General features: G+C 33.8%; 6 protein-coding genes across 6 annotated transcripts; 3 read left to right on the forward strand and 3 right to left on the reverse strand.

Annotated features, from left to right (window-relative positions):
* Positions 1 to 807: 807 nt before the first annotated feature.
* NAEGRDRAFT_73801 (uncharacterized protein) lies at positions 808 to 2,433 on the reverse strand (the record flags this gene model as incomplete). Its single annotated transcript, XM_002671228.1, has 1 exon — positions 808 to 2,433. The coding sequence occupies one exon, from the start codon at positions 2,431 to 2,433 to the stop codon at positions 808 to 810; it is 1,626 nt and encodes a 541-aa protein (XP_002671274.1).
* Positions 2,434 to 3,144: 711 nt separating this feature from the next.
* NAEGRDRAFT_73802 (uncharacterized protein) lies at positions 3,145 to 3,972 on the reverse strand (the record flags this gene model as incomplete). The annotated part of the gene is made up of 1 exon (XM_002671229.1): positions 3,145 to 3,972. One exon carries the CDS (start codon positions 3,970 to 3,972, stop codon positions 3,145 to 3,147), a length of 828 nt encoding a protein of 275 aa, XP_002671275.1.
* A 172-nt stretch (positions 3,973 to 4,144) lies between these two features.
* On the reverse strand, positions 4,145 to 6,595 carry NAEGRDRAFT_53059 (uncharacterized protein; the record flags this gene model as incomplete). The annotated part of the gene is made up of 2 exons (XM_002671230.1): positions 4,145 to 4,719; positions 4,774 to 6,595. The coding sequence occupies 2 exons, from the start codon at positions 6,593 to 6,595 to the stop codon at positions 4,145 to 4,147; spliced, it is 2,397 nt and encodes a 798-aa protein (XP_002671276.1).
* Positions 6,596 to 7,640: 1,045 nt separating this feature from the next.
* On the forward strand, positions 7,641 to 8,414 carry NAEGRDRAFT_53060 (uncharacterized protein; the record flags this gene model as incomplete). Its single annotated transcript, XM_002671166.1, has 1 exon — positions 7,641 to 8,414. The coding sequence occupies one exon, from the start codon at positions 7,641 to 7,643 to the stop codon at positions 8,412 to 8,414; it is 774 nt and encodes a 257-aa protein (XP_002671212.1).
* A 299-nt stretch (positions 8,415 to 8,713) lies between these two features.
* On the forward strand, positions 8,714 to 11,218 carry NAEGRDRAFT_53061 (rasGEF domain-containing protein; the record flags this gene model as incomplete). The annotated part of the gene is made up of 1 exon (XM_002671167.1): positions 8,714 to 11,218. One exon carries the CDS (start codon positions 8,714 to 8,716, stop codon positions 11,216 to 11,218), a length of 2,505 nt encoding a protein of 834 aa, XP_002671213.1.
* Positions 11,219 to 12,656: 1,438 nt separating this feature from the next.
* On the forward strand, positions 12,657 to 13,673 carry NAEGRDRAFT_53062 (uncharacterized protein; the record flags this gene model as incomplete). Its single annotated transcript, XM_002671168.1, has 1 exon — positions 12,657 to 13,673. The coding sequence occupies one exon, from the start codon at positions 12,657 to 12,659 to the stop codon at positions 13,671 to 13,673; it is 1,017 nt and encodes a 338-aa protein (XP_002671214.1).
* Positions 13,674 to 14,413: the final 740 nt, after the last annotated feature.

A 14,413-nucleotide genomic window follows, 5' to 3' on the forward strand; every position in this document is an offset into this window, starting at 1 on the left:
TGGCTAAGAACTTCCAGGCCAAGTTGAGGTAACCACCTTCGCAGCCATAGTTGGATTTATCGCAAGAAACCATGTATTGTGGGGAGAGAACGTGGTCAACTGAGCCATTGGTGGCAATACAGAGTCTGTCAGAGACAACTTCTGAGGCAGCTGATTGAATTATTAGAGAATTGAATCGATTTTTGATACTTACAAACTATGTAGAATGTGAATATTGATTCAAATATGAAAAATCAAACTTACAAGCCCAACAGGAACCACAATTCTATAAAAGGAAATTCTATTAGTTTCTAATAGATTGAAAATACTTACTCCTTGATCACGAACTTCATGAACACAATGACCCCACTTTTCTCTTGAATCAAAAGTAGTGGCAACTCTAACATTTTGTTGAATAGTCTTTCTTGGAAGATTATTGACAGGATCAACAATGACAGCTCCCAATAATTTTCTAGCTTCACCCAAAGTCATTCCTTCAAATCTTGGATACTTGGTAGCAGTCCAACCAACATCACTATTAGCATTAATTCTGGCGATCATTCTATGATCATGAACTGGTCTACTGTCCAAGAAGGATTGGCACATGACAGCAGAAATTGCAACGAGCAATAAGACACAACAGGTAACAACTCTCATTGTTTTCTTTTGATTTTTTTTGATAATAAGATGACAATAGAATAGTTTGATTGGGTATTTATTGGATTTTCTTATTCGGATTTCGGAGATGCAATGTGGAGAAGGAACGGAACGGAGACGGAAAGATTTTTATGGATTTTTTAAAAAGATTTCAATGTTAAAGAAATTATTTTATTGTTGTAAATATCTGCAGCCAACAAGATATAGTAAATAAATCAAAATCAGCTTCAATGTCAAGGCAATGACAGCTGCATTGGTTTCTGTTGAACTAGTTCTGAATCTCTTTGATGCAAAATAATCTGGATAGATCTGTTCTGTTTTAGTGAGCTTCAACAAGTCATCAATTGACCATTCTCCATTTCTATTTGGGGAATGATTCAACAAACGCAAGATGATTTCCTTTCTGCCTTCATAATCTGCAAGTTGATAAATTTCAAATAATTGTCCAGCTAATATTCTAGAAAGCAAAATGTTAAATGTTTTGTGAGGTCTTTCAATATCCTTCTTGGATAATAAACTTGCATAATTTACATTTTTAGAAATTTCCAAAGTTTCCAAATTTGGTAGTTGTTTTAAATAATTTACAAATTCGTCATTGAAAAATTGAACTGGATCTACTTCTGTCTTGTAATGAACGAGGAATAGTTTGAGGAGGAGAATATTCTTGATAAATTCTTCTCTAGTTTCCAATGGTCGAGTGAATTTCTTATTAAAGAACTTGGCCACACGAACAGTATTGAATCCAATGTCGAAAATTGACATTTTAGAATCAGTAGCAATGGTTTCGAACAGGAAAGGAATGACATGTTTGAAATTGGAAGATAACGTGTCCAGTTCTGTAAAATTATTGAGATTCAGCAAGATTAATTCATGTAAACTGAAAGCTAGAGATCTAATTAGAGCTCTATACTCCAAAGAGTTCAATTTCGTGTCATTTCCATACAGTACAATCACCATGGCAGGTGTTCTTCCTTCCTTAATAGTAAACGTCTTACAGGGAAAATCTTCTGTTGAATTTTCCTTCTTTCTTCCTTTAACAATGTAAATAGTTCCGAAACTCTTCGATTTCTTATCACCTTCATGGCATTGAATTCTAACAAATGAATTTTCATTATCCTTAAAGAGTGAAAAATAGAAATTTCCCTTATTCATGGATATGAAATCTTTAACTGCCTTATCAGTTGAAAATTTTCCATATTTTTCAATATTCAAATGAGGGAAAACCAACAGGGTTCTAATAAAACTCAATCTGTTTTGTAATTTCCAAATTGGAATACTTGATTTGAATGGAGAAAATCTTAAAACACTTTCAATGGAACGTTGAGCATGTGGCTTGACAAGTTCCATTCCAGTTTCGAATATTTTCAAGAATTCGCTTGGCTCTTTCAACATTAGCTCTTCTCTATGAATCTTGCCTTTGATAAATTCATCTCTCAATAAATTCTCCATGTCTTGATTGAGAGAATGTGAATTTTCATAAGATTCCAATGATTTTCCATCATTTTTCCAACTTGGTTTGACATTTGGCAACTGAAATGATGGAACACTTTCATCTCCTCCAAAATATTGCTCTAACAACTCGTCCATGTATGGAACTTTCTGATTATAAACTTCATTCGAATATTTTTCAACCATTTCCAAATTTTTCTTCAATTCCAATTCAAGAATTTTCAATTTTTCCTTTTGATTTTCAATAAATTTTAATTCTTCTTCTGTTAAAATCTCATTCATCACATAAATCCATCTCTTGATTGGTAAATAATGTGAAATTATCAAATCTTCCATTGTTGGTCGCATTTCTGCTTGTTTGTTTCGAATAGCAAGTCGTGGAATGGTTTTTAATGCATTTTCCAATGAATTTAATTTAGTTTGAATTAAATTATGGAAGGAATCTTGCCAGAAGGGAGAATTTACATTCTTCTTGTGATGATCACTTCTTGTAATTAATTTATAAATTGTTGGAAAGGAATCGTCCAGTTTCGGAGTGGTCTTAACTTGTCTATAGAAACGATTGACAACTTTTCTGGCATAATTTCTGTAAGAATGTGTTTCGTATGAGATTAAACTTGTGCCAATTCGATGAAATTTTCCCACAGAACCCGAAACTAAAGGTTTCATCATTTTTTTATTTACATTTAAATATTAAATTTTGATTGAATTGTTATTTACAAATTTTCTTTTTGATAAATTTCAACTTGCTTGATCATATTGAAAAGCAAATCTTCAACTTGCATGGCAGATTTTTCAATTCCATTTACAAATTGACTATATAAGGTAAAATTAGTTTCCTTTCCACACATGCCAAGTTTCTGAACGAGTGGCATTCTGTCGAATTCTTCTATTTGTTTCCTTCTTTCTGAATATTTCTCAATTCTTTCATTTTCTGAATAGATAAAAAAGTATAAATACCATTCTAGGTAAAGATCCAATTTTCTACTTGACAATTCGTCAACAGATTGGTGACCAGTATGGGAAATGAACATTCTCTCGAGGGGAATCCAATAATTTTCATAAATTTGCAATTTGCTTAGTTTCGTCCAGTTTGGAAAGTAAGTGATTCTTGATTAGGTCTGAATAGGATAAGTCAATTCCAGGAGTTTTGATGTAAAAGAGAATTTGATTGGATTTTCCAACATCGTACCGTTCTCCAAAACATTCTTGTGCATTAATTTCAGATTCTTCATATTCAATAATCACAAATTTACCATTTATGGTAAGAATTGGAATAAGGCTTGATTTTACAATGGCCAAACTATTAACTTGTTGTTTTACAAGTTGTGATTTGAAGATTTTGTAAAATATTTGTCTGGTATTGTGCATATTAGAGTTTTGAAGAAGATTAGTTTGATCACCTTTGAATCCAATAAGAATTTCGATATTCGAAACTCTGTCGTCATGACTTGGGATTAATCGAGAAACATTCTTTGCAATTTCACTTGCCTTTGCATATTTATCTTCACTTGACAAGTATTCCTCTTGCAATTTCTTCAAATCAACTGACTTGACAAAGATATACGAATGAATTTCGTCTAAAATCTTTTCACTATCTACCAATTCCAAAGCAGCATCTCTCAAAGCACAAATCCCAATCAACAAGGTAGTCAATCTCTGTTGACCATCAATACAAACTCTACTTGCCAACTTCTTTTGAAAAAACAACTTTCCAATATGATGACCGAATGAAGTTCCATTGAAAACCAAATCATTGTACAATTGCTTGACAATCTTACTATTCCAGCAATATTTTCTTTGATAGATTGGAATCTGAATCTGTGAACTCTTACCAAATGAAGGATCTTTAAATAGAGAGCTAAGTGTATGTGGTTCGATTTTCATTCTTTTTTTTTGATTTTGTTTTTGTGTTTTTACAATTTTGCGCTATTTATAGTTTTTACAGTGCTCTTGAAAAATTTTGTAAAGTTCTCAGAGCAATGTTTTTTATAGCTGGGAAGAATTTAGGAGTTTAAAATTTCAAAATTGTTTTTTTATTAATGATATGTTTGTGGAATTACATGATTGTGCATTTCCTTTTTCGTGAGGGATTTTGAAGTTTGCTTTTTCTTCTCTTCAATTCTTGTGATAGGGTGGCATCGTCCTTGGCCAATGCCTGATCAATGATTGGTAATGTTTTCACATACGTCTTGACTCGGGCTCTATACATCATGGCTGAAATTTTCTCAAAGGAGCTTTGAATATTCTCCAGAGTGTCTGTATTAACAATGACCACATCCTTAATAAAGTACGAGTAGGTTTTCTGAACCTCCCATAAATCATTCAAGGAAATCTCGTGTAAGGTGGTATTTTTCGTGATTGTTCCCAGAATGATGGCTGCTGGAGGATCCATGGTTGTTCTTTGCTCATCCTTCTTTCTAAACTCGATACACTTTTCAATGTACTTGATCATGGCATCGAGGGAACTTCTGCTCGACATGTAGGCAACGAATATGACTCCATCAGTGCCTCTGAACTTGTATTCTGCACTATTTGGAGCGAGGGAATAGTCCATAAAACTGCACGATTCTACCTTTACTTTGAATTCTTCCTTGTTAAATTTTATACTCTTACATTCAAAGTCAGTTTTGCCTGGTAAGGTGAATTTCATGTAAATAATTCATGAATAAATATTTGAAAACTTACTCTCGAAAAATAGAGATCTAATTGTTTGCACAACAAGAAAGTTGACACCAGCAACCAACAAGTAAAAGTAATTGGATGGATCGTAAACTACATTCTTCTTTTTAGGAATGACAACCTTTTGTTGCAGAGATTGAGTATTCACATACGAGTAGAGTCTCTTGTAGGAAATGTTCAATGACTTTTTACATTCGAGATCCCTCATGTACTCTTCCAGCTTGTCAATGGTTGGAAAATTAGGATAGACATATTGCCACAGTATCATGTATTTCCAAAAACCTTCCACAATACTATTCTTGAATTGATCTTCATTTTCAGGATCAAATTCAAGAGCCGAGTGAAAACTTTTAGAAATGAGCATTAAATTAAAATAATCACGAGTAAGCTCTGCTGGGAATGGTGTATATTTCGGATAGTGGCCTATTCTTCTCATGGTTGAGCTGGAATTTCTTCTCGATATGGTAGAATTACTCGAATCTATAGGTGTTATTGAACTAGGAGAAAAGGAACCAATCATGTTAGTACCTGTTGGTGAAAAGGAAAAGTCAGCAAACAAGCTTGACGTATGGGTTGTTGTACATAGTATAAAACTGGCAATGTGTAAAATAATTTCTTGTGGACAGTCAGAAAGATTCGAATAATTCCTAATTTTTTGTCGTTTAGGTTTTTGACTAGAAAGCTGTGACAGTGTACTACTCAACCTCCTGATGAATTTTAAATTTGATGAAGGATTATTAGTCGGTGATGAAAGTACTTCATCTTGCTCCGTGAGACAAATTATTGTTGTTGGGTCAATCAGGCATGTGGCATTTGCCGTCATTTTTTCACCATTATTTTCAAGTGTTTGGTTATTTTTATCTCCTTCCTGATCAATCTGGGAACGATTTTCCCTTCCCAAAACCTTGTCATTAATCAAACAGTTTTCTGCTGGGTTGCCTTCTTCTGTATGTCTTTCGTTTGAGGAAGAATGAAAGCTCAGTTCTTCTCTACTACTGCAACTAGTATTAGTTGTTGGTGATTCGACAAATGGTACGACATTTGATTCATTACTGCAACAACTAATATTTGATAAGCTGTGATTCGTATTGTGGACTCCTGAAACAGATGAGGAAAATGACTTGAATGAGGATAAAGTATTAGTGGTTGAATGTTTCTTCTTGTTAGGTGTTATTAGAGAGCCATCTACTGTTAGAAATTGAGTGTTAGAAGGACTCTTATTTAGTGGTGGAGAATGGTAATGTTTCTTTGCCATCTTGGATTCTTTAGATTTACGTAAGAGTCTTGTGAGAATGTTATTTCCCTTAATGGTCAAACTTTGACCATTAGTTAGTAGTGAAGGTTGAGTAGTATTTGATGTTATTGAGATGGTTGGAATGGCAGTGTTAGTGAGGGCAATAGAAGGAGGACATGCTTGATTATTCTTATTATTCGAAACGAGGGTCTCTGAGCGAGAGAATGAATCTCTAGATTTCTGAGAAACTTTAGGTAATGGATTCGAGCTGGATCTTCCTCTTGTCTTACTTTCATCTGGAGCAAAACTTGGACTAGCCATTGAATCTGTCTCATGAATAGAACATCTCTTCAAATTTGCTGATTGACTAGCCAATAAATCATTCCTCTCCTGAATACCAACATCATGCTTTGAAACTTGATTTAAATTTCTACTAAATATTGAAAGAGAGCTAACGACACCATTAATACTATTTGATGAAATATCCAATCTTGAAAAGGATAAATTTGAGCCTTGATTTCTCTTACGACGTTGTTTCGTATAAGATGGAGCCAATTGAGCAGTTGAAAGTAGTACTACTTGATGAGAGGGCATGATAATTTCATCAACAACAACAACAATTCATCAAGATGTTTTTTCTTCTTCTTTCCTTATTGTATTTTCCGTATATAATGTTCTAATGAAAGGCTTGATGTTTTTCTCTCAAAGAGTTTGCAATTAATAATGATGATGATGTATTCAACCAACAACAACAACAGCAGCTAGCAATACTTGTCTTTTTTTCGTATTTGGTTTCATAGAGAACAAAATCTACAAGAGATAATACAAAGTGAGATGAAGGGAAAGGCTTCTTCATGGCATATGAAAGGTTGATGGATTCAATCGTGTTTAGGGACGGAAACTTGCTTATTCTCAAATGTTATCAAAAACTACCTTTCTCTTCCGAAAGTTGATGATATCTCTTCAATATGATGATAGTGGTTAGAAGTTCTACGTATTTAATTAAATAACCAATTTAAATAATATATTTATAATATATAGTGGGTATGATTGATATGACTTGAAAGAACATAAATAATTAGATTCATCATTGTTGATTTGTTGATGGAGAAATCTCTCTTCCGTTCGGTGTTATGGCAAGCTTTACTAATGAGAAAGATGCGTATTGGGAGATTGGAATAGAAGAGTTAATCTCTCTTAGATATTACTATGAATACATGGAATCTTTCATGAAGTCCTTCGCAGTGTGATGAATTGATGAAGCTAGTAGAATTTTTTTAAATGTTGTTCAAAAGTAAAGAAACTAAGTGAACAAGACATTAGCACAATTAATTGTTAGATAATTCTATCGATCAAAGATACCAAAACAATATTTTTATTTTTTTAATTTAAATTTAAAAAAATGGCGGCTAACGGCTAGTTATTTACCATAGACACTTTTCAGGCTCGTTTGATCAAAAAGTAAAATTTAAAGTAAAATTTTCCTTCTCCCCTCTCTTAGGACAATAAACAAAATTCATTATCATCAATTATTGAACCATCATCATTCCTCTTCACCATCACCCAGATAACTTTTGAAATACAAAAAGAAAAAAACAAAGAACTTCATCATCAAGAAGAACAATAAGAAGAAAAAAAAATGTTTGATTGGATACGTTTTATATGGGCTTTGATCGTGATTTACCTCTTCAAGGGAAAGGAAAATATCATACAGACAAAGGCTGAATTGGCCAAGCAAGAACACTTTCCAAAGAAGAAGAAACAAGAAGAACAAGTCTCGCATCATCATGCCGAAGATGTTTATCACGAAATTGTACCATCACATAAACATGTTACTCACTATTTGGTAACTCCTTTTGATTTGGACTGGAATTTGCACATGAATAATGCTCAATATTTAACTGCTATGGAATTGGGAAGAGTTTCATACTTTTTGACAACAGGATTACAAACAAGAGCTAGAAAGCTTAAAGTTAATCCATTGTTGATGGGAGTATCATTCCAATTTAGAAAAGATGTTGGTTGTTTTACTAATATCAAATTGGAAACACAAGTAATTTCCTATGATGACAAATTCATGTATTTTGAACAAACCTTGTCAACTGGTAAACATCAACATATTGGAAGAGGTATTGCTCGTGTTGGTTTTGCTCAGAGAGGAAAGGGATTGCTCTCCAGTCAAGATTGGATTAAACTTCTCCCAACAAACAGTAAATCAGAAGAGGAAATGAAATTGGCAGAAGCTATGCATCTTGATAAACAAATCGAAAAGGCCAAGACTTTCCTGAGAGAAGATCAATCACAAACAGTTAGTGTTGATGAACACGCTCAAGCTAGTATGGCAAAGGAAGTTTTAAAGAGATTGGAAAGAGTCAAGACTTTTGCTGCTCACGATTTGACTTTGAAGGAGTAACACTTTGTTAATTTTGGATATTTACTTAATAATTAAAAAATTAATTATTAAATATTTCAGCAAACGATATTTTCCAATATTTTCGTCTAATTTCTGATCGCATCACCAGACAGGAATTAACAATGATTTAATGAAACAATACATTCTTTTTATTATCAAGTCATGAAAACCAATGAAAAGACAAGCAATAATATCATGTCTGACAACTGCTAATTTTGTACAATACTGTCCCCAATTATTCATTTGGTAATACTTGTCGCAATTAGATGCCACTTTATGAAAAAGAACAAAAGAAAAAAATGGCACAAGTTGAAACGTTAGATTCGTGTAGTTCAATTCAAGAGCCAATAGTGCCAGAAAGTCAGCAAGAGACTTGTCTCATAAGTGCTGACAATGATTCTAAACTTGAAGAATCTCAAGTTCATCTCTCCGAAATATCAACATCATCTTCACCTTCAGTTCACCAACAACCCGAAAATCCAAACTCATCCCTATTTGAATTGTCAAATTACTTTGGTATTGGCCATTTATTGGATGAAACACAAGAGTATTCATATGAAACTTGTCAATTTACAAGTTGTTCTCAACAATGTCATGAATTTTTATTTAAATTCCATCACGGATTACTCTCTTCGAAGCCTAATTCATTGATGATAGATTTCGATTGGGAAGATCACATTGATGTAGTTTCCGTCATCCTTCAGCTTGTAAACCAATCTGAAGAAAAGTCGATAGACATGGCTTCTACACAGTTAAAAGCAAAAATTTATGTAAAATGTGCTGAATCAACTGTTGATTTGCAGATCAATGCAATTTCAGGCATTCCTTTGACAAGTTGGATTGGAAAATTGGTCTTGCCGATTGTGAAATTTTCTCACTTGCCTTCAACACTTTCAAACTTGAAAGAATTCGTTCCACTGAGCGAAGAATTGAGTGAGGAGATGAAAATGGTATTCTTCTCTAGTTATCCTTCACTATTCAGACAATATTTCAATCATTTTCCAAGTGTTAATGATCAGAAAAATGCAAACATGGTATTATCCGATTTTTTGATTGGTTTATTATGGATTGGTTGTTTGAATATTGAAAAATCCAATGAAATTTCATCCAGAGTGAGGACTGTCATGCAAAGATCGATAGGATGTCTTCAGTATTGGATTAGTAATTATGGATTTTGTTTTGATGTGCTGAGTAGCAATTTTGTCAAATCATCCCTTCAACAAATTGAAGAATTATTGAACAAGATTGAAAAGAATGAGTGGAAAGATGAATTAAGTGGAGTTTTGAAATTAATTTCAGAAGATTCATTGAATCAACATGCATTTCCATTATCTTTCAATGATTGGTCGGAATATCTTTCAAACAAGAGGAAGGAGTTGGGTCTTGATGAAGAGGAAGAAGAAAATGCAGAAGAAGAAACTCAAGAAGCAGATGAAGAAGAGGAGTATACTCAAGTTGAAGAGGAAGGAGAGGACGAAGATGAAGAGGAAGAGGAGGAAGAAGTAGATGTCTCTGAAATGTTCAACAAGCTATCCTCCTTCATTCTCTCCCAACATGATTTGCAAGCCACTGAAATTCCTGAAGTATTTGCAAATCAAGAGGAAATTCTGCTTGCTAATTTACCAAATGACATTGACAGTGTTTATTCTATCGTTTTGGATATAATGAGAAAGTCTAATCCCGAAAAGGCATCATTTTTTGAGGAGTTAGCACAACCTGATTTGTATCTTCATTTCATAATGCAATGGTCTCCTCTTGAAATTGCCAAGCAATTGACAAACTATGAGTTTACTAATCATTTTGAACAATGCAAGACTCATGACTTTTTCTCAACAGGCGCACTCAGTAATAATCAAAGTAATTTGGATCAAATGATTGACAGATTTAATTGGATGTCATTGTGGATTGTTTACACCATTCTAAGACAAGAAAGTTTGGAGAATCGTGTGAAAATTATTGGATATTTTGTTCAAGTCATGTTTTTCACATTATCCTTACAAAATTATCAAAATACCATGTGTATCATTAGTGCATTCCACAATAGTTGCATCTCTAAATTGGCAACAGCTTGGAAGGAGGTTAGCGAATTGAGAGATCAGACCAATGCTTTTACTTATCATCAATTTCTTGAAGGAGTCAATGATTTACTCTCACTTCAAAAGAAATTTTTCAAATTGAAATATCACATTATTCAAAATATTGAAACAAGTTTGGAAAACAATGAAGAAGGCACTCAATTCTCCTGCATTCCATATGTTGGTGTTTGGCTTGGTGAAATTTCCAGTATTGAAACTTATTATAATGACTTTGTTTCACCACCAACTCATCTCAAACAACATCACAGTCACATTTCAAATTCCAACACGACTCTTCACACCCACCAATATCCTCATCACTATCTGTTCAACTATGAAAAGAAGAGATTAATCACCAAACCTCTCAAGGAAATTCAAACATTCCAAAAGCTTTCCTTGCACACTGAAAATGAAAACATTTCACTCTTCAAATCTGTACCATTACTGTTACATGTCCTGTCAACTAATGAAATGATCAAGGCGCTTCCTCTCGATCCATCAAATAGTTCTAATAGTCCAAGCTCAAATGGACCAACGAATGAGAGTGCTCTTTCTGTAAATTCTCAACATTCTGATTTGAGTCCAGCACTTTCGAATATTTCATTGAGCTCGAATGGATCTGGTTTCTTCCAAGGTCAATCGACAGTCATGTTAAAATCCGTAACAAATAGTGAATATATGAAGAAGATATTCCGTGAAATGACAAAGGAAATTCTTCAAAAGGAATAAACACAGTCTGTCAAGTTTATTTATGCCACAATTTATAGAAATCTGTCAATCCTTCACACTGAACTGCTTTAAGAGTCAATTCATGATCCAATTCCAAATCAGCATTTTCCAAAGCTGTTCTCATACCAAACACTTTCCAACCATTGAACAGAACAAAATTATAAGAACCTTTTGAAAAGAATGGGGTTGTGTAAATTAATACACAAGTTGTGGTATTTGCAGGAATTGTAATTGAAGTGTTGTCATTCCAATCTTCAGCGTTGGAAGTGTAATTGTAAACACATGACCATGAAACTGAACTGACAGAGTTTCGTTTAGTATCATTTTGATTAGGAGTTCCCAAATAAACACTAGCTCCTTCATAACCACTGCTCCAACCACAACTTCCTCCATGAGACAATGTAAATGAAATATTCGATGCCTTGGTATTCTTGATAAAGAAACATCCCAACATTGCTCTCGGATACTGATAAAAGTTTCCATTATTATTCAAGCAAGTATGCTGTTCCTTAAAAAGGAAAGTTCCAGTGGAACCTTGAAGAAATTCAACAGCAGGAGGTCTACTGAAAAGCACATACGTATTATTGTAGCTGTGAGTGCCACACAATATGGCAGCCATGTTCTCAGCACCTGCAGAATGCCATTGACCAAGTTGAGAAGTAAAAGCTGCGTTGTCACTATTCGAATCTTCACATCTTGAAAGAATTCCAAATACGAAAGGTAACGAATTGGAATTCATTATCAAACTCTTGTCCATTTTTTTAACCTTTCTTGCATTCTCCTCAAATAGCTCCTTAATTTCCTTAACTTCATCCCTTGCTTGCATGTACATTTTCTTCCAATATTCATTGTCTTGGGAGAGCATGTTGATTTTGAAAGAGAAGGAATCGATCATCTTTTGGATTCGTTTTTCCAACAATTGTGCATTCTTTTCTAGAGCTGTTTCTTGGGTGCCAGTGTTGATTTCGGATAGAGCCAAGTAAAATACGAAACTTTCATCACTAATGCTATCGTAAATGGTGAATCTCAAGTAGAGGAAGGCGCCTCCTACCTTGGAAATGATGCCAAGAGATGGTAAACTGTTAATTCTGGCACTAGTCTTGTAATTTTCCAAACTTTTTGGACTAAAGAAAAAGTATCCTAAATGTTGTTGATTATTCGAAGGTTTGGAGAATAACAACTTGCAAGAATTAAAAAAGGCACGCAAATTGTTCTTTCCTTCACAATTTTGGGGAGTTCCAATGGAGAGAATTTCTTGGGCAGATTTTACAGAGCTGACAAATGTCTTGCTCTTGTTAGACAGTTGGAGGGTGAAATTTTCTTCTGACAAGGAGAGGTTCACTTTGAATGAAAGGTTTCTCTCTGGATCAAGAGAAATATCGTTTTCGAATTGCATATTTTTTTTTTGTTTGACAAGTTTTCTTGCAAGACATTTGACATGATTTGTGAATTCGAAAGCAAGTTGTCAAATTTTCATATCAAGTCATCAAACATTCGTAAAAAAATGCAAAAGTTTGAAAGTTCTTTCAATTTCAAAGCTTCTACTCCAGTTTCTTCTTCTCCTTCTTCCCAGCTCTCAAGTTTAATCCAAGTTAAGCGAGACGAAATTTTAAACTATAGTTCAGAATCCAACAAACGTTTCTTCAAGGAATCTCTCAACATTGAACAAACCAACATTTGGCTATTTGGACAACCAGGTGTTGGCAAGTCAAAACTTACAAATTCCTTGTTTAAATCATTACACGGAGTTTTCGACAAGGAAACAGTTGCAATCTCCGGAGGTTCCACCAATAGCCACGTGACCCAAGACTTGAAGTACATTCCCCTTTATTCACCAATACTTTCTGGTGGAAAACCTGGTAATGTACGTGTTGTGGATGCTTGGGGTAACGATGGTTCCAATTATGATCCAACCCTATTCGAAAGTATTTTGAAAGGAAAGGTTTCGAATAATTCACAACAAAAGAGTTTGAAACCAAGTGCAAAAGAAGATAAGAGCAGACAAGTGCATGCTATTGTTTTTGTAGTGACTGCTTCTTCGTGCTCTTCTGATCAGGACTGCAAAATGATTGCTCAATATAGCAAAATTGCAATGCAAAATAATCTTTATCCTATTTTGGTAATCACAAAGGTTGACTGTTTGAATGAAGAATTCAAGACTCATCCTGAAAAAATTGATTCTGATCCTGCTGTCAAGAAGGCTGTCATGGATGTTTGTCAAAATACTGGAATTGAACCTGATTCAGTTTTTTGCACAAGAAATTTGGCAGTTGACATTCAAAAGGAAAGAAATGATTTCATTGTTTTGAGAAATCTTGAAATTTTAGAAGCATGCCTATCAGCAGCTGATAGATTTTTCGAATATAAGGCCTATTTCTCAAATGAGAATGAAAATGTAGAACTTTCTAATAGTTTAGTTTTAAATGCAAAATACATTGGTGATTTATTGGAATAATTACAATAAACATTGCTTGAGTTTTGAATGTAATTCATCAGGGAGCGAATCTATTGAGATTTCTTTTGTTGAATATTTGAAAGGTATCTCAATAAAACCAATGGAATTGAATTGTGACATTTCGTCAAATGACATTTTTGGTTGATTTTTAAATCTGAGAAATAAACACGTTCCTGAGGCATTTCTCACAAGATCATCCAAACTAGCATGAAAAATTTGATCTAAATTTCTTTGAATTTCTCTTGCATCACTTTCTCTCAAAGCCACAAACACGTTGAGAATTTTCTTATTCGAAACTTTTCTTTCACAATATTCACTATACGAAAGTATACTATATTCGATATATCTTCCAACATTTTTCAATGGGTTGCTACTACTCTCCACAATACTAATCTCCAAACAGTTGGAAATGAGTGAAACAACTTCTTGAATCCATTTCTGCATGTTTTCACAATTGTCAACTAGGATGAAGAGAAGATCAGCAATTTTTTCACTGGTTGTTGGTTTTGTTTGATGAATGGAAACTGCAGAAACCGAAGGTTGATTAGGATGAGAATATCTTGTTGGATTGACATAAGAATTTGATTGATTCGAATATGTTGGTGGATTCGAATAATAATTTCCCACTCCTCCACCTCCACCTGTGTAAATGTAATTATTATTGTTATTTCCACCATAAAAATTTGATTCTAACTGACTCACACGAATCTCCAAACGCGTGAGACGATTACTAATAATCT

The sequence above is a fragment of the Naegleria gruberi genome, assembly GCF_000004985.1.
Source record: "Naegleria gruberi genomic scaffold NAEGRscaffold_63, whole genome shotgun sequence".
Lineage (NCBI taxonomy): Eukaryota > Heterolobosea > Eutetramitea > Acrasida > Naegleriidae > Naegleria > Naegleria gruberi.